This window comes from Pleurodeles waltl, chromosome 3_1 (genome assembly GCF_031143425.1).
Source record: "Pleurodeles waltl isolate 20211129_DDA chromosome 3_1, aPleWal1.hap1.20221129, whole genome shotgun sequence".
Taxonomy (NCBI): domain Eukaryota; kingdom Metazoa; phylum Chordata; class Amphibia; order Caudata; family Salamandridae; genus Pleurodeles; species Pleurodeles waltl.
This window is the reverse complement of record NC_090440.1, coordinates 712551445-712572805: the sequence shown is the minus strand read 5'-3', so window position 1 is coordinate 712572805 and position 21361 is coordinate 712551445. Positions and strand designations below refer to the sequence as shown.

Here is a 21361-nt window from a genome sequence, read left to right as displayed (position 1 = left end):
GGGTTCTGGCACAGCTTAAGGGCTTGGAGTGTGTGAACTGAGGTGCACTGATCGAGCTGCGCCCGAGGTCCCAGTACTAGAACAGCAGTGTGTACTGACTGTAAGAACTGGGGTGCTCTGGCATGGATGAGGGGCTTGGAGTGTGTCAACTGAGGTGCTCTGATGGAGCTGCAAGTGGGATCCCAGTATGGAGCACAGTGGGCGCTGTCTCCAAGGATTGCAGAGCCCTGGTAGAGCTGGGTGCTTAGGCTATAAGCAATTATAAGCAATCCTCTGCCCTGGGTAGCACAGGCAGGCACAATTCGTCCAGAAAATCAAAGCCAAGGAAGGGCAGGAGCCACGCAGCTGTGAGATGGTGCAGAGAGCCCACAAAAACTAAATGTGACCAAGATTTATAGCTTTGTTTACAGTTAGGCTCAGAGCAAGAATGCTCTGCAAATGAAAAGGGAAGCTTTCCTGGACAGGAGCAGGAAACAAAGTGAAAAGAAAAGTCCCCTACAGACCAGATAAACAGGAAAAAGCATAATTATATAGTAGTTGGTCCCTGCTCTAACACAGAATGAGGGACAAAGAGGCATGACTGACCATTAGCAAGCACGGACTTTTAAATTACACTGAAACTAACAAATGAAGTAGCTGGAAGCCCACAGAAAAAGTATACAAGAGGTCGCACGCTTACGCTCGACCTAAAAAGGAAGCCCTTATCCAGCAAACACCTTTAGCAAGTGGATATTGATCAGGGCTTTCTGCAGGTGCCACTACACCACTGCCTTCCACAAGATCAAAGATAAGGGTAGGGCAGAGCTCGAAGGAGATCAGGTATGCTTCAATGGAAACTACAGTAAAAGAGGTTGTGTGTGGTGTGTCTCTGTTTTTCTTATATGCTAGAGAGAACATGAGTGTGCCCAGTGTTGTGTTCCCTCTGCCTGACAGTGTTCCTATCTGGAAACAACCTCATCATTAGCCTATCCGGGTATCCATTGCAATCAGTGTCCCTACTGCCATGGGATACTGGAGCCATCTAATATGTGATTGAGGATACCACTATCATTACAGTGCACATTATTTGCATACTGCTGGCACAATGGTGTCCCTTGGACATTTGTAAATTGTGAAGGTTTCCTGGTAAGGACATGGTTTTGCTTTAATTCAAGGGATGCACAGGCTAGTCAAGGTGCGCAAACTGATTTTTTGTATAAACCTGATGCTTTTAACTTTGTAAATATTAGGTATTCCCCGGCACCTACCTGATTTTTTTTTTTACTTTAGAAGATTTACCTCTGTTTATCTTCAAGACACTCAACCCACATTTTTACAGCCAATGAAGGACGATTGAAACCCCATGGATCACAAATGAACACTACTTTCCCAGTGGCACTGCAACACATTTCAGGAGTGTTGAATCATGTTATAGAAAATATGAATGATGGAAAACGACAGGTTCAGGTGAGTTACTAATTCTCTAGTGTGCTTATATTCTAGATTGATACTTTTTAGAACATAATACAGAATAGTTATTAGACTGGGAAAGAAGGGAAACAAGCTTCCATGGAAATATTATTTAGTATAGTCAATCCCTCTTGGACTTTACCCTTAGTTCAGCCAACATACCTGTGAATCATACAGAGGGAGTTAAGAATTGCTACGTCCATTTTAGCCTCAAGAGCTGTGTTACCGATGGGTGCTGAAGTAATAATTTCTCCCTTACAAAATGTATCATTAGTCTTCTTGGTAGACATTCCTGGTCTTCAAACCTAATGTAAAACACAATCCTTCTGAAACTGCCCTGTCTGGACAAAGTATCCACTGATAACACAATCACAAAAAGGGTATTACATGCTTCTACAAATCATGGCCCTAGTCACACAGTAACAAAACACAATCTTTATATCTGAAGATGTTAAAGATATTGAGGTCCTGATGGTTAGCTCCTTCAAGTATCAAATGTTCTTCTCTAAGCATCCATGTCTGGAGAACTGCTGAGAAGGCAGCTTTCTACGTACCCAATTCAGGTTCAAACTGTTACTGACTAGCACAGTCGGCCTTCTACTAAAATAAATTACAACACTTAGAATGAACAATTCCCTCTATTTGGTGTCTGCTCGCCACCAGATGAGCAGAAAGGGGGATGTGTTTTAAAACATAACAAAGCCCTCCGCTTCACTTGATTACATGTTGCATTCCTGCTAGTGGCGGTTCGCGGGAGGGAAAACGAGTGGGGCGACACAGCCCGGGATTGGGGTTGGATGACTAATATACATATATACATATATATATATATATTATACATACATACATATATATACTTATAAAGAGAGAGAGAGAGAAAGACATATGTAATAATGATAATTTTTTTTTTTTTTAATTACATTTCTCACCTCGCCAATCCGCTCCTCTGCCCTCCACCGCAGGTACAGGCTCCCAGCCTGCCCTGCGTCTAATCCTAATGCTTCTGACAGCATTAAAGCAGTGTTAGGATTGAACAGAACACCCAGCCAGGGCGCTCCGAGGCAGAGTGGGAACCTCTGCCTGGTGCCTCCAAACCGGCAACACAGTGAGGACGGGAGCTCGTGTGTTTGACCGGTACAAGAAGGCTGGCCAAACACACATGCGCACAGTGCACCCCCCCCTCTGTCCCTGTCATAACCCGTTTCATTTGCCCATGGACTGTCCTTGCCTCAATATTCAAAAGACTTCAAGATGCTCTCACTACAAACAAGGTTCTAGCAACGAAGACACTCATACTGAACTTTAAAGAACTAAATAGGAAAACAACTTTATTTCACAATAAACAACACTCAAAAAGGAATTCAATTGCAGCTGCTGATGCAATAAATGCCAAGTAAATAATCTTTGTTTCATTGTGGAAGTCACAACCACATGTGTTTAACACAGTAGTCGGAACTATGGAAGCCACATGGCGAATCAGGAAGAAGCATGGGGTAGCAAAGGCACACAGTAGACCGTATTATTTGAATAGTATGATTTTTAAAAACCTACAGAGGATTACTCTATCCAATTGCACAAGGCGTCTTGTGCAATCACCCCCTCTTCCAAGTACAGAAGATTGGTTTTCTAAGACTATCTCAGTGTTTAGAGAACATAAAAATATACATAGCCAGCACTTACCCGGTGTCGCCCAATCCATGTAAGAATATTACCTGGTGATTAAAGAATCAAAAAAAATAAACAAATAAACTGAGAAAAGTGAAGGATTTAAAGGGAGAGTAGGGGATGACACAGGCATACATAATCTTTTATTTTGGTTAAGATGCATTGCTGTCATAAAGTAAACATGCAGCACACACAAAGTTTTATGTCAGACCTAGCGTGAATGGCAGCCAACCTTCCTCATCACTAGGTACAAGAAGTATTCCTGGTGCGGCCCCACTGAAAGTAAGTCTTCTTACTTTCAGGTTTGGACCAGTAGTAGGTTTCCTACAACACTAGACAGGCCTCTCACCATGGAGGGTTCAGCACTAAATAACATATTATTAAATAAATCCGGTAGCCGTACAGATGGAGAAAAATGTCCACCTTTGTGAAGTCTACTTAGATGGAAACGAGCCAGGATCGCACTTGAGCGGAATCATACAGCATGCAAGCTCCCATGTCACTTAGTACACACAGAATGATATACATTATCAATAAGACTGGATGCCCACTGTACTTCACCTCACAGTATTTTCAATATTTCACTCAGTGGTCTGCAATTACACTTGTTTATTCATACTTGCTGCAAAGTGTTCCCCTTTTAGAATTGCTTTTTACTGTATCACACTGGGTGATAAGACATACAAAAATTTGGTACTATGTCCAAAATGAAATTTCCGACTGGACTTGCAGGGCGGTACAGTGACAATGCAGTTCCCATAATTTTTTCAAGCACTTAAACAGTTAAATTGTAAGTCCTCTATGGGCTGGGCGAGTGTCGAAAATAAAGTGGCAAGTCTATCTGGTTTAAACTACAGTCCATCTGCAAGATCAGCATGTATCAAAAACATTCAATGTACGTCTCAATAACCCCCACAGTCTGCAGAACGTTTGCTGAAGTTCTGACAGTCATGAACACCAACAGAAGCCAAGAGCAAACTTACTGCGGCTGTTTCCCGCTCTGTGCCAGAGACAGTGACAGCATCGGCGAGGAGAGGCACAGACATGTTGTTACCGCACATACACTGAGGGGGTTGAACGTAGTACCTGCCAAAAAAAAATTGTATATACATTCATTAGAACTTTGAGCTGGGATTTATGAGCAACCCACCACCCTAGACTTCCACCACTGACCTCAACAGTGCCATCCTACCCCATCCACCCACCCTCAATGGAGATGTTACAAATGATTACCAACTCCATCCAATTACCCAAATACTAAAGACACTACGTTTTCCGCATACACCCATTAACTGCTCTGAACATGAACACCCTGCACCTCAAACAATGCTCACAAGATCACCACATTGCACCCCCCACAACTGCACACATGACAACCGTACAAACCCACCCCTGCCCACACCCAAAATAGGCACACAACCATCACTAAGCAGAATAAGATCATCACTCTTTACCAAAACTCCCCCCAAATCCTACCATATCTGTAACGAAGCACACCTCCTAATAGCCCAACAAAAACAACTACTGCCCATATACCAGCAGAGTGCATACATCCACCACTTACTCAACCACCAGCATACAACTTACCACAGTCCACACCACCCATAATTCCACCAGGCTATACCAACAAAGTATCTAATTTCAACCAAAATCTGTATGAACACAGCTATGCATTGTACACTTATGCCACTTATTGTGGACGTTCCCCTAATCTGTGAATTTGTTTGCCAAGAACTGGCAATTTGGATTCAATCAGCGTAGCAGGACAAAATCTCAATGCAGAAACCTATTGCAGAAACAGGCATGGGCCTTTATAACAGAACTATAAACCATAAGACCCACTGACACAAGCAAACATCACCACTTCCCTTCATCACACTGCATTATTTCTCTCCACTTAATCAATCCATTGCTCCTCACTTCCATTATTCTGCATTCTCCCTGGTCAATTATTCCATTCTCCTTTAGGTCTTTAAGTAGCGGGATTTTTATAAACTAACTAAGACACAGAATTAGCCTAAGTGAGACTTGAGTCTAAGATGGTGTCCTGGTAAGTCTAAACTGAGTCATGCTTTGACAATTATTCTTTAGGTGGCTAAAGGAATTTCCTTTATGATTTGGGAAATCCAGAAACTTTATTTGAGAACGAACCGTTTAATGCAAGCTTATTTTTGCCTTATATCCAGCAAGGGAAGTGTTATTTGCCATAGGTGTCCCTGTAGAAAAACGCTTGGGGCAGGAATGAACACCAATCCAAATATGTTTAAACATTTGGATACACTGTGTGCATTTTTCTAATTTACCTACTCTAACCTTAAACCTGATATTTATATAAATTAGACTAATTATTTTCAAGAATATACAAGTTTGTATATAGAGTAGGACCTCTACTATTGATTATATGCTAGCTGTCTCTCAATGGTTAAAAATGCATGTAGGTTATGTATTTGGAGAGGGCTGCTAGGGCAAACGTCTAAATTTAGCCCACTAGTCTACTTCATTCTTAAACATAGGGTGAAAAGTGTTTGCCTTTTCCACCAAAATTATAAAGCGAAAGCAACTTTGATGAGTCAAAACAGGTAGACTTGGCTGCTTATCAAAGGGTTCTCATTTGAACCCTCTGAATCTCTAAGCCAGACAGTCAATCTGCACAGCACTTAACCCTTATTGGGTCACATTAAAACAGACAATTACTAATGTGAATGCTTCTGAATTTTAGGTAAAATCAAGGATGGGTATATTATACACATTATTAATGTAATTGCACACTCAACAGCATTAAGCAAACTATGATACAAATAGTATAATGTTTGCAGGCTCCTCTGAAACAGCCTTTTCACAGTTGAAAAATTGGGGATCTTACTAATAACATAAGATATGTAAATGGTATTTTGTTAAAATGAAGCGCTGATGCGAAGGAGACAAAATGAATGAAGATTTATTGAAGTAAAATCCAACCCATAAAAAGATCCGTGCTCCGTCTCTCCTCAACCGATCTCAGCCACTCAACCGTCCACCTCCTGGAACCTTAGCGTCTCACAGGCTCCAGAATGTCAATCCTGGAACTCAGGAGACAGCGAGGTTCCAGGCCTAGCTCAAGCTAGTGACAAGAACATTACAACACATCCCCTTCCCTTACATTAATACCTCCATGCCAATACAAAAGTGCAATAGGAGGAAATATACAGTGTTAAAACAAACTTGCAAACAACGAGTCAAGATACATAGTCTTTCATCCAGACTGGTTTGGAAAGTAATCTGGACGAAACATTAGTACGTAGTAACTCTTTAGAAGTTTCCATGAAATGATTTCTTCTTAGATCTTTCAAAGTAGAGGAGTCTTCCGCACCTGTCCATCTCGTAATTCTGGACATGCTCCACGCATCCCCATTATCAAGAATCACAATGTTTTTCTTTACTAATCTGATGCGGAAAGGGCCTTTGAAAGATGATTTACTTTTGGTTTTAAAACTCGGGTCCTTCACCAGCACCAGGTCACCTACCTTCCACTTCGCTCTAGCAACACAATGCTTAGCATCAAAACGCAACTTGTAATTACGTTGGTACTCCTCTCGGAGACCGGGCACTTTATCAAATTTCTCCAGATCCAGATCAACCCGAGCTAAAGTGTTACCGAACCATGCTGGGAACAATTTAGTACAACCCAACCTTCCCCTCATGTACTCAAAAGGAGCTATATTGGTAATGCTGTTTGGAGTGTTGCGATGTGCCCACCACAAATCTCTCAGAAGATTAGCTAAGGGAGTTCTGGTTTCAATAGCTTCTTGCACACAAGCTTTCACCATCCTATTCATACGCTCAGCTAAACCATTGGCTTGTAGCAGATACAAGGCTGTCGAATCTAGGAAATGCTTCATGTCTTGTGATGTCAATTGTACTCCATTGTCCATGACTAAATGACTGGGTATACCCTCTTTAGAGAACTCTTCTTCTAGAAACTCAATTACCGTACGGGTATCAATTGAGTTCATGCATTTGGTCACCACCCATTTGGACGCATAATCCACCATAAGTATGACATAACGTTCGTTCAGTGGTAAAAGATGAAAAGGACCCATAAAATCTAGACCTACATTCACCCAGGGGTTTTCCGGAATCTCAACAGGGGAAAGTGGCGCTCTCGCCACAACCTTGCTTTTGTCATTATGTGCACAACTCATACAGTATTTCACAACCGCCTCAGCCTCACTGTCCAACCCTGGCCACCAATAAATGGCCCTAAGTCTGGATTTGGTTAAACTCCTGCCCAAATGCCCTTCATGAACCAGATTCACGATTTTGTTCCTCACCCCCTTAGGAGGTATGGATTTGCTTCCCCTAAATAACTCATTACCATTTAAGGAAAATTCATCTCTCACATTCCAATAGCCCTTCAAAGAGTCAGGAATGTCCCTAAACTCTGGCCATCCTTTAACAATTAATTCTCCAATCTTATGTCTGTCCGAATCTCTCTCCACTGCCAATTTCCACTCCTCTTCGTTGATGGCCATCTCTCTTACCCAACTAATCGTAACTTTATCATCGACCTCCTCACTACTATCAACCGTAGAACGGGACAAAAAATCTGCCACAATATTTTTCGGCCCAGGCACATATTCCACGACAAAGTTATATTCTAACAACCCCTCTGTCCTCCTTCGTATTCTCGGGGTCAACCCTTCATTTTTCTTAGGAGAGAAAATCTGGACAAGAGGTTTGTGATCTGTCCTCACCACAAAAGGTAAACCCCACAAGTCAAATTTAAAGTGCTTTACAGCCCACATACAGGCAAGTGCCTCTCTCTCTATGACCGAATAGTGTTGTTCAGCTTCTTTGAGAGAACGTGACGCAAAAGCTATTACTTTCTCCTCTTGACCTACCCTTTGGATAAGAAGAGCCCCCAAACCTTTGATGCTTGCATCAGTGTACAAATACGTTTTCGCACACACATCAAAATGCCCTAAGGTGGTCATCATCCCAATGCAGTTCTTTACAAAAGAGAAAGCAGACATGCAATCATTCTCCCAAATGAACTCACAACCCTTCTTCAAAAGTGCTCTCAAGGGTTGTGTCACGCTAGAAAAGTTGGGGATAAATTTAGAGTAATACTCTGCCAACCCTAGGAATGATCTTACATCATCTTTGTCTCTGGGTTCAGGTGCATGAATTATAGAATCAACAAGTTCCAACTTCGGTCTGATCCCTTCACCAGAAATAGTATGTCCCAGGTATGTCACAGAAGTGACTCCAAACTTACATTTTTCCTTCTTAACAGTAAGACCGGCCTCTGCTAATCTGCTCAAAACCTTTCTTAATACCTTGTCGTGTTCAACTACTGTTTTACCATGAACTAATATGTCATCCTGGAAACACAACGTGCCAGATATTCCTTCCAAGATTTTTTTCATGACACATTGGAAACACGCGGCCGCAGAGGCCACGCCAAAAGGCATCCTCAAAAATTGGTAAGCCCCCAAAGGTGTAACAAAAGAGGTGAGATGTCTGGACTCAGGGTGCAAAACAATCTGATGATAGGTCCAAAACACTAAACACCCTTGATCCACCTAAACACGACAACTCTTCTGTTATATTGGGTAGAGGTTGACGATCTATCCATATGTACTTATTAAGATCTCTGAGGTCCACACACATTCGGATGCGCTTCCCATTATCTTTGGGTGCCAATACAACAGGGGCCAACCACTCCAAAGATTCTATCTCCTCAATAACTCTGGCATTAAGTAACCTGTCTAGTTCCGCTTTGAGAGGTTCTAACATCATCATAGGTACTCTTCTGACTTTATGTACAATCAGCACTGCATTTTTTTTAAAAAATAATCTTGTGTTCAAAATTTGTCAGGCAACCTAAATTTTCACTGAACACACTAGGAAATTCCTTACAAATCTCCATCAAGTCATCCCCATTGCTTACCACCATAACGTTATCATCAGAGTTGGGATCTAATTTAATACCCATGTCCCGTTGGTGTCGCCATCCTAACAAATTGTTACCACGTTTAGCTACATAGACCTTTCCAATGGTAACTTTATCTAGGAACTGGATTTTCATGACTCTATACCCAATCACCTCTATTCTAGTACCCCCATAACTGACTGGATTGATGTCAGGTTTGATAAGGGAGCTTAGAGATTCTCCGAAGATATCCTGCCAGTTCTTATTGTCAACCATGGTGTAGGGAGAACCCGAGTCTGCTAAAACCGTAACTGTTCTATTATCCAGTTTAATAGTACACTCAGGCATGATCACAGGACCCTCATCTACTATGCCAGTATTGTGCCCGATACAGTCAATCTCCTGTCCCACATATAATACCATCTTGTTGACATTATCAGTGACAAAATCTATATTGCTATTATAATTGTTGCAAACCCTAGCATAATGTCCCTTCTTTCCGCACTTCCTACACAATGAATTTCGTGCAAAGCAATTAGAACTGTTTGCTGCATGACCCGCGTTGCCACAGCGGTAACAACGCAAAAGTTTAATGTCTCTCTTCTTTTCTTGGATAGATGCTTGTGCCTTACTACCACTGTTAACCCTAAGGACTTCTTCCTGGATCCTTGCACAGTAGAGAGACTGTCCCCTTCCGTATGATTCATTTCTTTGATCCAGTTGCTAGTACTCTCCATTCCTTCGACAATGGTAATTGCTTCCCTCAAGTCAGGGTTCTTTGTCAAAAGTTTCTCTTGAATCTTTTTGTTATTGGTGCAACACACAAGTTGATCACGAATAAGAGAGTCTGTGATTTCACCAAAATCACAAGTGCGTGCTAATGTGCGTAGGGCAGCTACAAAATTCCCTACACTCTCAGTATTACCCTGAGATCTGGCGAAAAATGTATGTCTTTCTAACACAACATTGAGTTTGGACTCAAAGTGTGCAGCTAGGATTGCCACTGACATCTCAAACATCTCTGGGTTCACCATCTGCCCCACCAATAGTCAAAGGTTCCAGGCTGTCATATATATTTCTGCCTTCAATTCCCAGGTTGTGTAGAAGAACCGCTTGTTTCCTGGCTGGAGAGAACTTTTCTCCACCAATGGCTATTAAATACGAGTCAAAAAGATTTTTCCATCGTTTCCATGGAAGAATGGGGTCACCTTTGTCCGATAAGAAAGGAGGTGGTTGTGACATAGTAGGTGTAGCCATAGTAATACAATGGAAAGTTTTGTCAGGTCTTGAGAAAAATGACAAAAGTTAAATACAGCACAGTAGCTGTTTAAAATCACTAGAAAAAAAAATAATAAGTACACAAGTTCATCTTTAAAGCAGAGGCGTATAATAGTTCAACACTGTAAGCAGAGAAAAATAGTTACAGTCTAGTTTTTCCCTGGAGGGAGCCTTGCAAACTTCCTGGTTGGAGCTGTGGCGTAGGAGCTGCAGTCTAGTTGTTTTTCCCTCGTTATCCTCTCCACTTCCTGCTGAAATCGTAGCGTTGATAGCAGAAAGTAGCGGTCTAGATTCTAGACTGCGGCCATACGAAACTCGCATCACGCGTGTTCTTATGTACACAACAACAGTGCGCGCAGAGGAAAGCGCGAGGGTGCGCGAGGAAAGGTGCGAGCCTCGTCGAAAAGCAACGGCAGTCAGATGCCAACAAAAATGTTCCAAAAGCAGCAAAAAAAACTGAGGCACTCACACGAACAGAACCGGGCGGATCTTGAACGGGAAATCCTCAGTCTTCAGGTCCCCAAGAAAAGAAAACAACTGGCGGTAGCGCGGACCCAGAATTAGTAGAAACGTCACTGCAGACGGTACGTTCGTGGGTTCAGGGTTGGTGACTCGTCACCAGTGTTAAAATGAAGTGCTGATGCGAAGGAGGCGAAATGAATGAAGATTTATTGAAGTAAAATCCAACCCATAAAAAGATCTGTGCTCCGTCTCTCCTCAACTGATCTCAGCCTCTCAACCGTCCACCTCCTGGAACCTTAGCGTCTCACAGGCTCCAGAATGTCAATCCTGGAACTCAGGAGACAGCGAGGTTCCAGGCCTACCTCAAGCTAGTGACAAGAACATTACAACATATTTGAATAGCGCTAATCAAATCAAAATGCAGCAGAGTGCTGTACATGGTCAATGGCAAAGAAAGATACATTCAATGAGTAATTGGAGGTGTAACTAGACTATGAGAACTGGAAATAAGCGTACTTCTATGTGATGTAGTATTTTTTTGTTTTAAAGGAGTGTCTCTTTAGCCCTTTCCTGAACTGGAGGAGGGGTGGGCCAGTCCTGATCAATATACATGGTTCCAGATCCTAAGTTCATAAGGAGGCTGTTTTCACCTTTATTTGTTAGATTGTGACTTCGTTCAAGTTCTGTGTTGTTGAAAAAAAACTATTTTGGACAGCCCATTGCTTAGCACTGGTTGGCCTTTTTGACAATTTCGTTTGCTTGCTACTTATTCAGCGGCTTCTCTTCTTTTTCTTGCATTTGTCCCTTTCCTGGAGCATTACTTCTTTGCTGCTTCCCTTCTAAATACAGTACCCACCCATGTGCGCTCCATGGTACTCCCTCTTATACTCCCCATCTGTTGCGTTCCCTCCTGGCTTTTATTTTTTATTCACCCGCCTCAAAATCCTCCACTGCTTGCCCGCCCTATCTCCTCTTTGTTGCCCCCTGACATTTCATTTTCATTCGCTCCTCTGTTGCTCTCGTCCCCCATCACACACACAACAAGAAAAAAAAGTTAAGTTTTTAATTCATGGTAGGCCCAGCAGCAGCTGTAATTTGTTTCAGACAACTTTTTTTATTTTCCGGTTAAAGATTGGTGCTCACCAGCTTGGAATAGTAAGTTTGGAAAATAAATAGTGGTCATGTCGTGCTGTAAGTACGCCCACATGAGCAACTATACAGCATCATTCTAGGAAAACACAGCGTTATGGAACGCACATATGACATTCAATGGTTTTCTTTCCCTTTTTTTTGGCTATTGCTACAAGGCAATGGCAACACTTATTAGTAAAGTTAATTCCTCTGCTGAATGCAAGGACTATTGCCTTTACTTACACACCCTTTTTTTGCTCCTCTTTGGCACCAGTCCGATGGTGTCCTAAACAATCCCAGGGATGTGGAATTCCTATCGCCCGACGCCCGGGACATCTTGTTTGGGGTCAAGGGCAACAAGTTTTTATGTTTACTTTGTCCTTGGGACAAGTAGGCCCAACCCTCTGCAGCACAAACCCTTTGGCTGCCTGTTTACAGAGAGTGGAACTCTATACAGTTGAGGTAATGTATTTCCAAAAGATAATGCTGTTCGAACTTGTATTTATGGTTCATTATTTGAAAACCTTCATTATTAGGGTGAGTGCTGTAAATAAATGTTTTAAGGTCACACTTCACTACTGACGTTGGTTCCAGTACAAATAAAAAAAACGTGTATACACATGTTTGAAAAGTTTAGGCTATGAGGCTAAGTATAATGCTCCCAGAATGCTCTCTGATTAGATGCAAATGAGGTGTCATTTAGTAAAATGTTTTGATACATGCTAGTATTTCCCAAAAATATTTCTAATGGAAAATCAGTGTAACCATTTTCAACACGATTATGGGAAGCATGAAAATAAACAAACACTGACAAAGCCAACTGATCTGACATATCTTTATAAGTCTTTTAGTTTCATCAATGCGTGTCTTGTTTTGACATGGCTTTTGTAACACTTTATTGTTGTGGGAGCTACCAGGCCTTCAACATTGTAACAAACACTGGCAAAAAAAAAAAAAAAACGTTTTTGAACTCTAAAAGCACACGTTGCCACCAGTGGCATAACAAAGGCCCCGCAGCCGCCCTCCAGGGGACCCCTTCAGCACAGCACCTGCCCTGAGTGAGTCTGGAGAGGGGGCTCCTCCATGTTCTTTGCAAAGGGGCACCCTCCAGTTTCGTTACGTCACTGATTGCCACTGTAGTTCCTGACACTGAACAAAACTACTTTGTGTGCCAATATGCTCCTTGTGGAAGAGAAGAATGCGATCACTCACAGTAAAGCCAGCCGAAAGAGAGAGAAATAGACGTTTAATAAAAACAAAATGTCTAACACCAGACCTAATTAGGGACCAAGACCCACATGTAGGTAGCTTTTTGCATGTCGCAAACAGCGACTTTCGCTGTTTGCGACGTGCAAAAAGCACATTGAGATGCACAAACCCAGTTTTGCGATTCGGTAACCTGGTTACCAAATCGCAAAACGGGTTTGCGACTCGCAATTAGGAAGGGGTGTTCCCTTCCTAATTGCGACTCGCAGTGCAATGTAGGATTGTTTTGCGAACGCGGGCGCAAACCAATCGCAGTTTGCACCCATTTCAAATGGGTGCTACCACTTTCACAAAAGGGAAGGGTTCCCCCTGGGACCCCTTCCCCATTGTGAATGTCACTGTAAACATTTTTTCAGAGCAGGCAGTGGTCCGCAGGACCACTGCCTGCTCTGAAAAAATGAAACGAAAACGTTTCATTTTTGTAATGCATCTCGTTTTCCTTTAAGGAAAACGGGCTACATTACAAAAAAAAAAAAAAAAACTACTTTATTGAAAAGCAGTCACAGATATGGTGGTCTGCTGTCTCCAGCAGGCCACCATCCCTGTGAGGCCGCCATTCGCAAGGGGGTCGCAAATTGCGACCCACCTCATGATTATTCATGAGGTGTGCATTTGCGAAGCCCTTGCGAATCACAGATTGTGTCAGGGACACCATCCTACATTCGGATTTGCGACTCGCAATTTGCAGGTCGCAAATCTGAACCTACCTACATGTGGCCCCAAATTCTTAAAGAAAGTCACAAAAGTGCACCCATGGTATATGTCGTACCCCTATAAAATATTTGTGAACTGTATTTTAGCATGGGTAAATACGCATGTGTAGATTTGCTCATGTGAAAATCTATTGAGCATTTGCAAGTTAATTTTCCCTCCAGCCACTTTCTTCCCAACCCTGGAAGAAGTTCTAATTCTGCCATTGTCAGGAGTAAATGTCCAACCTTTCTTATTATGGGAAAATATTAGAGAGAAGCTGGTGAAGATCTTTAAAACATGCAGGTTAGTAGGTTTGCAGACTCAAAGGCATTCCAGCCCTGGAACTATTGCTTACTGCTTCCTCCAGCCCCAGTATGCAGATCTGCAGAAAGGTGGAAAAATAAGGAAATTGCTACAGTAGGGATTGAAACTGCAAGTATTCAAGCCCTACTATGGTAGTAGCCCTGGCATAATCAGAGAGGCTATTATCAGAGCTCCTGCATAATGAGATTGCCGCCATAATTTGGCGCCACACTACATGGCACCAAAGGGACAAGTAGATCTTTTTACAGGACAAGTAGATTGGAGAAGCAACCTGTCCAGTGGACAAGTAGATATTTTAATAAATTCCACACCCCTGCAATCCTATGGCAAAATAGACAGGTTTGTAACCTGTTCCCTTCCACGTGCCAGGGCATGCTTTTGTAAGACCAAGAGACTGGGACTTCACCACAGAAACTATTCAGGTAAAGTAAGCGGATCCCCGTACTTTGATGGCCCAATCTAGGCCACCTTCAGATATATGTGCCAAAGCTTGAACTTCAGCATCCTGACACTCTTTTTTGAACCTTGACATCTCTGCCCGCCCAGAATTCCGAGACCTTAATGAAAATGAAGAGAAGTGCTCCTATCAGCCCCACTGTAATAACTCCTGGCATCTACCCTCCCACCCTGTGGATCATCACAGGTAAAGGACGAGGCAACTGGCTATGGTCTCATGCGCAAAATGTGAGGATGGTGTGCTTGAATTAATCTCGGACATGTGTAATCGCTCTGGACTGCTTCCCAGGCCATCAATTATTTAGCTCATCCGTGCCAATACAAACATGGATCAACCATATGAAATTCAGGCTTTGCCCCACCCCAGAAGGGACAGCCTGGTTCAAATTACAAATGTGTGTCCATTCAAACTGGGGACAAAAGCAACTGCTGACTCATTTTGGCTTGTCAGGCCTCCTGAACGAGGTACAGCTTGAGTTACACAGATCAATTAATTTGGGTCTCATTTATGACCATAAACCCTCATACCTAGGGTAATTCATTTAAGAATAAAAAAAGTGATCGATGAAGCACTTGAATTAACCTCATAAACTGATAGTCACCCTGGACTACATCACAGCCCACTATTTTTAGCACGTTGGTGCCATTACAATGAAGAACCAACCATATGCAAATCAATCTTGGCCCCTCTCCAAAGTCAACAGTCCACTCCGACTTTGCTAGGCCATGCCCCTCTGAACAGCAAATCACACTATCATAGTTTTTGAACCTCACAAGCAAGGTGCAGTGCGAGTCATACACCACAGGGCTGCATGGCTATTGGGAGGCGAGATAAGAACAATGTTGTACAGTGTTTTTGTGGGGGTACAGAGTGCTGTCTGAAATATGATGAATGGATTATGATTGGTTGTGTGCAGTAAGGGATGTCTACAATATACTGATTACAGACTTGGACCAATTATAGGCACAGTCTGAGCTGTTTAGACCGAATCCTATGTGAACAGGAAGACAAGCAACATAGGCCACTTTTTGTTTTGCTAGGCCTCAGTGAGGCTTCAGTTCTATGGCCCTGCAAGCTCGGTGGCCCGTTGAGATGCATACACGTACAGCTTATGGACTTACTAAGAAAGCATTAAAATTGGTAATGGGATGCTTGAATTAATCTCAGACATTGGTACTCACTCTGGGCTGCATCAACGTGTCACAGTACAGACATTGTCAAGGAAAGCAATCTACATCCCTTTGGATGATCTTTTACGATCATCTTCAATCAAATAGACTATCTATAATTTGTAATTTGCTGACGTACTCAAATTCAGCCAGCGAGGTATGCAACTGCACTTCAGCCACGCTCTCTTTCTAACCGTCTATCCCTGGCTTGTCTTATTGCCTTTTCCTTCCTATTAGTCAACTACACTCCAAAGGTTGGCTTCAAACATAAACCAATACTCTGTGAACTACCCTTGTGTAAGCCCTTGTGGGGCTGCTTCTTCTATTCGCAAGTATCTCCTCTCACTTGCTCTCCTCTGGGCCCTCGTTTGCTCGCCTACTCTATGTGCCTTGTGGTGGCAGTATTAAGCACTTTAAAAGCAACCAACATACCATAATAAAGGAGAAGCCTTAAATGTTTTCATTCATTGTACTACCAAAATCTAACTTTGCACCCTTCACCACCAGCTCCTTTATCTCCCCTCTAACGTTTCCTGGTTTCCTTCTCTCTCCGAGCTTTAATTTCCAGCCTTAGGTCCCCCCCTTCCTTACTCTTTAATCAAAATGTCTGCCCACCCACACTCCCTCTCTCATTTGGACCACCGTGTCAATGTTAGTCTCCTCTTGACTCTTCTTTCTCGTATTTGTAATGCATCTATGTCACCCCACCCCACATAGGATCTCATGCTATCCATTTCTCTCCCACCTCTATTATTCCACTCCGTCTTCATCTATTTTACTGTGTAACCTGCCCCAACCCGACCCCTTATTCTATAGGACTTTCGATCACCCAATCTCTACCTTCTTCCAGATCCCATTTGTTCTATTTGTCTGTCCCCGCATCTCTTTTTTTAGTCCCCATGATTTCTCCTCTCCTTTTATTTCTGCTATTCTCTCACACTCTACCCCTCTTCTCCTCGCGTTCAGACCACTTGCCCACCCTTTCTGATAATCGCTTTTTCTCACCTCCTCTCGCTTTCTATTCCTTCTCTCCTCTCTCCTCCTTTCTCTCACCTCCTCTCTCCACAGCCCTCTGTCAGCCTAACACAGCGGAACTTCCGCTTACGTCTGGGTCACGCTGAAGGTGGGCCGGTTCATACGATAGCGTCATGAGTATGGGTCTCGGACCTCAACGTCTACTAAAAAGAGCCTAAAGACGAACAAGAACAATTGGCATAGAAGGGGGACTGGCTATTCTCCGCCGTCCTTCTTCTATGTCAACTGCTGAAGTTCTACAGGATATGCTTCTGGTCCGTCTTCTATGTCTACCTCCGAATTTCTTTCATGTCTCGCAGTATAACCGTTAAAATAGTTAGTTGCTTAGTTATCGTATTTTTCGTGTTAAGCGAAGATCCAATTGTAAATCTGCAATCAGCCCTGATATACTTGGTATCTATTTACGGTACAGCAAGTAGATTTAGGTTCACTATTTAATTATGGTTTGCTAGCGCCATACAATTATGTGAAAACTACCAGGAGAGGGACTTCAACTCCGCCCCCACATTGGATGTTCGTTTTACATGCTTTGATTCAGCCGAATTTGTGTGCTCCCACAAAAAAATTGCTTGCCCTTCAGGGGGTTGTTATCATTTAGTTTATTTATCCAGCCAGAAGGTCATCAACCCCTGCTTTAACAGCTACATCGTAGGTGGGCTTTTTGATGGGCCTCTTCTGTCTGCAACTGGGCAGTCAAAGGCTCATAGTTAACGCAAAAGAGTGGGGAGGAGAGTGAAAGAAGGGATGGTGGATGGATGGATGCATGGATCAGGGAGTGAATGGATGGATGGATGATTGAAAGGGAGGAAGGATAGATGGAAGTGTGAAAGGGTGGATGGAGGGATGATGAGAGAAAGAATGGATGGATAACTGAAAGAATGGGTGATGAGTGAAAGGGTAAATGGATGGATGGAGTAAAAGGCTGGATGAATCAACGGGTTGGAAGGTAGATGGATGAGTGAAAGGATGGATGTAAGGACGATGATGAAAGACTGCATGAAAGGGAGGAAAATGGATTAGTAAAAGGGTAAATAGCTGGATGGATGTGTGAGTCAAATGGTGGATGGATAAGTGAGTGAAAAGGTGGTTGGATAAGTGTGTGGCTGAATGAGTGAAAGGATGGATCTGAGGATGGATGAATGAAAGGTAGGATGGATGGATGGACAAATAGTGGGTGGATAGATGATTGAAAGGATGGATGGATGAGAGAAAGGATAGATGATTAAGCAGAAGGATGGCTTGAGTGAAAGGATGAATGAATGGACTGAGTGAAAGGTGGATGAATGAGTTAATGGGTGACTGAGTGAAAGGACGGTTGAGTGATAGGGTAGATGGATGGGTGAGTGAAAGCGTGGATGGATGAGTTTGAAATGATGGATGGACGAGGGAAAGCGTAAATGGATAGCTGGGTAAGTGGATAGATCGGTCAAAGAGTGGGTGAATGAGTGAAAGGGTGGATTGAGCAAAAGGATGTATGGATGAATGGACAAAAGGGGTGAGGGATAAGTGAAAGGATGTATGATTGATTAAATGGATGAATATGTTTGAATATGGATGGGAGGATCGATGGACGGAATGGTGACAGACTGAATGTTGAATGAAATACTGAATTGATGACAGAATGTAAATGTGAAATGGTGGATATCAGCAGGTGAATGGAATGATGAAAAGATGAATGGATACATGGTTGGATGAAAGAGACAACCAAGCTCTTCTGGGAAGGCTAGCGATGGCTTGTTTCACTTGCTTGGTGCCATAGAAGCTTTGGTTCAAAGTAGGAGGTATTTTAATTTTCTGGCTACTCCCTTGTATGCAGCTGCCTGAGGAACTTTCAGGGCCACATACAATATTGTAACGCTATTAAAGCTTCTTAGATAATTAGATAGTTTATGATGTTCTTCTCTGGCAGCAGCTCAGATTGGAGGAGGTCAGTCATTAACCTACATGGAGTTTAAGGTCTGTGTTGACAGTGCAACTCTCACTTGGTCTTTTAAACTACACCAATATCATCCCTCCCAAGTTTCCCGGGTTCATGCATGATGTGCTGTTCTAGTCCAGGTTTATCTTTAAATTCTGGGATTTGTTGTTTTGCTTATTCCATTATTAAAAGAACTACATCTCCCATAATTCAAAGAAAAAACTGTATTAGAGCAGCACATAATGGATGGACCTGGGAAACACGGCAACTATGCTATATACCTATACAGTTCTTTGCTTCCATACAAAAGTCATATCCATTCCCATGCTATCTACTTGTAATGCTTCACGTTAGCATTCATTTTTTTAAAGCTAGACCTATTAGCATTGCCAATGCTTGTTTGTAGTCTGGCTTGACAGTGCAGCTGCTGACAGACAATAAACATTTTTTTAGCATACACGATAAGAATCAAAAAATTTCTAGCTGTTGCGACAAGAAGTTTCAATTCGCAAAGCTGCCAACAAGAGAAAACACACCGGCGCTTGAAGGCAATCTGCCGCGCCTGAACAAGCACTGGATAAACACAATATAAACACAATATAAATTTAGAAACACTTTAAATATATCAAATGAGGCACTTATCTCTTGTGCGAAGCAGCAAAGAGAGAGGACGGACTTTGCATGCTTTGTGCTATATAAGAGATAATGGATCCTGATTGGAGGGTCATTACAAGGCTCGTGTTCTGGGAAATTTAGTTTTTGTTTTTTCATTGTTTCTATTGGCTGCTGTGTGTTGCAGTAAAGATAGAGTTAAGCATAATCCGAAGCCTCTGGTCCTGATATAGAATTTTCAATTCCATTAAGGACATGGAGGAGAGGATTATGCTTCTCTTTCTTTACTTTATTTTTACAGCAGCCAAGAAGAAAACATTAAAGTGAAAAACTATACTTCCCATGAACACACCATAGTCACGTGTACCAATCATAGAACCTTAAGCCCTATTTAATAGCAAACCACCACCATATATATTCTTTCTTTCCCCAAAACAGGGAAGTACCTGTTCATAACTTCGGAATCCAATAGCATAGGTACATCCAGTCAACTAGAAAAAAAAACACAGAACTCAACTGGAGTCCAACACAGAGACCCTTGCTTCAGGGCCTCAAAGACCTCATCTGAAGGCGAAAACATCCGCAGAAGTGATACTTCGACTAACGAAAATTGTGCATCCATAACTCGACCTCATCCAGTTGTGTGCTTATTTCTGATCATTGCCTATGAGGAAAATAAAAACTGAAGCTGTAATAACTGGCCACCATAAAGAAAATAGATCCATAGCATAGAACGGAGGGGAACCTATTACACCAACAATCATTAAATGCAAACAGCTTAAATAATATATAAACCGTTAGATCATTCTCGCCTCCATGTCCTTAATAGAATTGAAAATTCTTATTGAGTGTGCTAGAGAACGTTATATTCTATGTCAGGATCGGAGGCTCTGATTATGCTTGTTCAAAACTGTGCCACCACTACTGAAGCACTATCTACAATAGGTTTATTGTTAAAAGACTTAAAAGTGGATTCAGATGACAAGCCAGCTGCTTTTTTTTATATCATCCAGGGATAAACCTAACATAAATGACTTTGAGGCCATGGCCCCCTGGCAGAATGGGCACCAATAACAGAAGTATGAATCCCTGTTTCTGATAACAACCAAATCACCCACCTTGCTAAAGTGGCAGCCACTACAGGCTTAAAAGGTTTCTGTAATGCAGTTAAAAATTGGCACCCCATGTCAGAACGGAATTCACTAGTGATTACCTCGTAAGCCTTTAAACATTGAACCACACACAGTTTTTGATTACTAGGGAGCACTGGATAGGAAACCAACCTGGAATTGGACTTTTCTCTCCTTGAAATAGTAAATGAAAGCCCTTCCGGAGATTACACTCTACCTGAGAAATCCAAGGCTTTAGGCATGTACATCAGAGACTCGTTTGCAAGATATCAAACTTGAAAGCATAGTCAATGTGGCTGACAATTGTTTGTGCACCATATTTATTATCTGGCCAATGTTCTAAGACATTAAGGATTATATTAATGTCCCCCAAAACTGAATACTTTGGTTGAGGAGGTTTGGAAATCTGAATACCTCTCATGAGCTTACATACCACCATGTGTTCACCGATGGGTTTACCTTCCACTGGAAGATGTCCCGCCGACATTGCTGAGCTAAAATTATTACCTGACCTGTAAGCCATATCTGTAGATGCCAAAAAGGATAAGAAGTTTACAACTAGAGAGCAATCAACTCCAACGGGATCTGCCCTCATGGTACCAAACACACCAGCGCCTCCAGGCTGAGGTGTAGCGTTTGTATGTACTAGTAGACCTGGCTTGTCTGATGAAGGTCGTAATGTCCTGCAAAATGCCTGGCAAACTCTATGTCTCCAGGAAATCCTCTATGCTAACAAGAGGTGTCACTGAATTATCAGAGGATGAGGCTGCCCCTCTGAGTTCAGCAACAGGTTTCACCGAAATGGAATCAGCAATGGACAAGCATGTGCCAGCTCGAAGAGTACTGAAAAACATGCTT

At 42.4% G+C, this 21361-nt stretch overlaps 1 protein-coding gene across 2 annotated transcripts in view; it reads right to left on the bottom strand.

Annotated features, from left to right (window-relative positions):
* LYPLA2 (lysophospholipase 2) overlaps nucleotides 1–16975 on the bottom strand; it is a 94335-nt gene extending 77360 nt beyond the window's left edge. Inside the window, exons 1-3 of one of the 2 annotated variants that reach the window (XM_069223454.1) lie at nucleotides 16862–16975; nucleotides 4098–4200; nucleotides 3130–3161 (exon numbers count right to left, since the gene is read on the bottom strand). In XM_069223454.1, the coding sequence (XP_069079555.1) occupies nucleotides 3130–3161; nucleotides 4098–4175 (110 nt within the window). In that variant the 5' untranslated portion in view covers nucleotides 4176–4200; nucleotides 16862–16975. Of the gene's footprint in view, nucleotides 1–3129; nucleotides 3162–4097; nucleotides 4201–16813 lie in introns of both variants that reach the window. The other variant, XM_069223453.1, reaches the window with a different exon arrangement.
* Between the last annotated feature and the right edge of the window lie 4386 nt (nucleotides 16976–21361).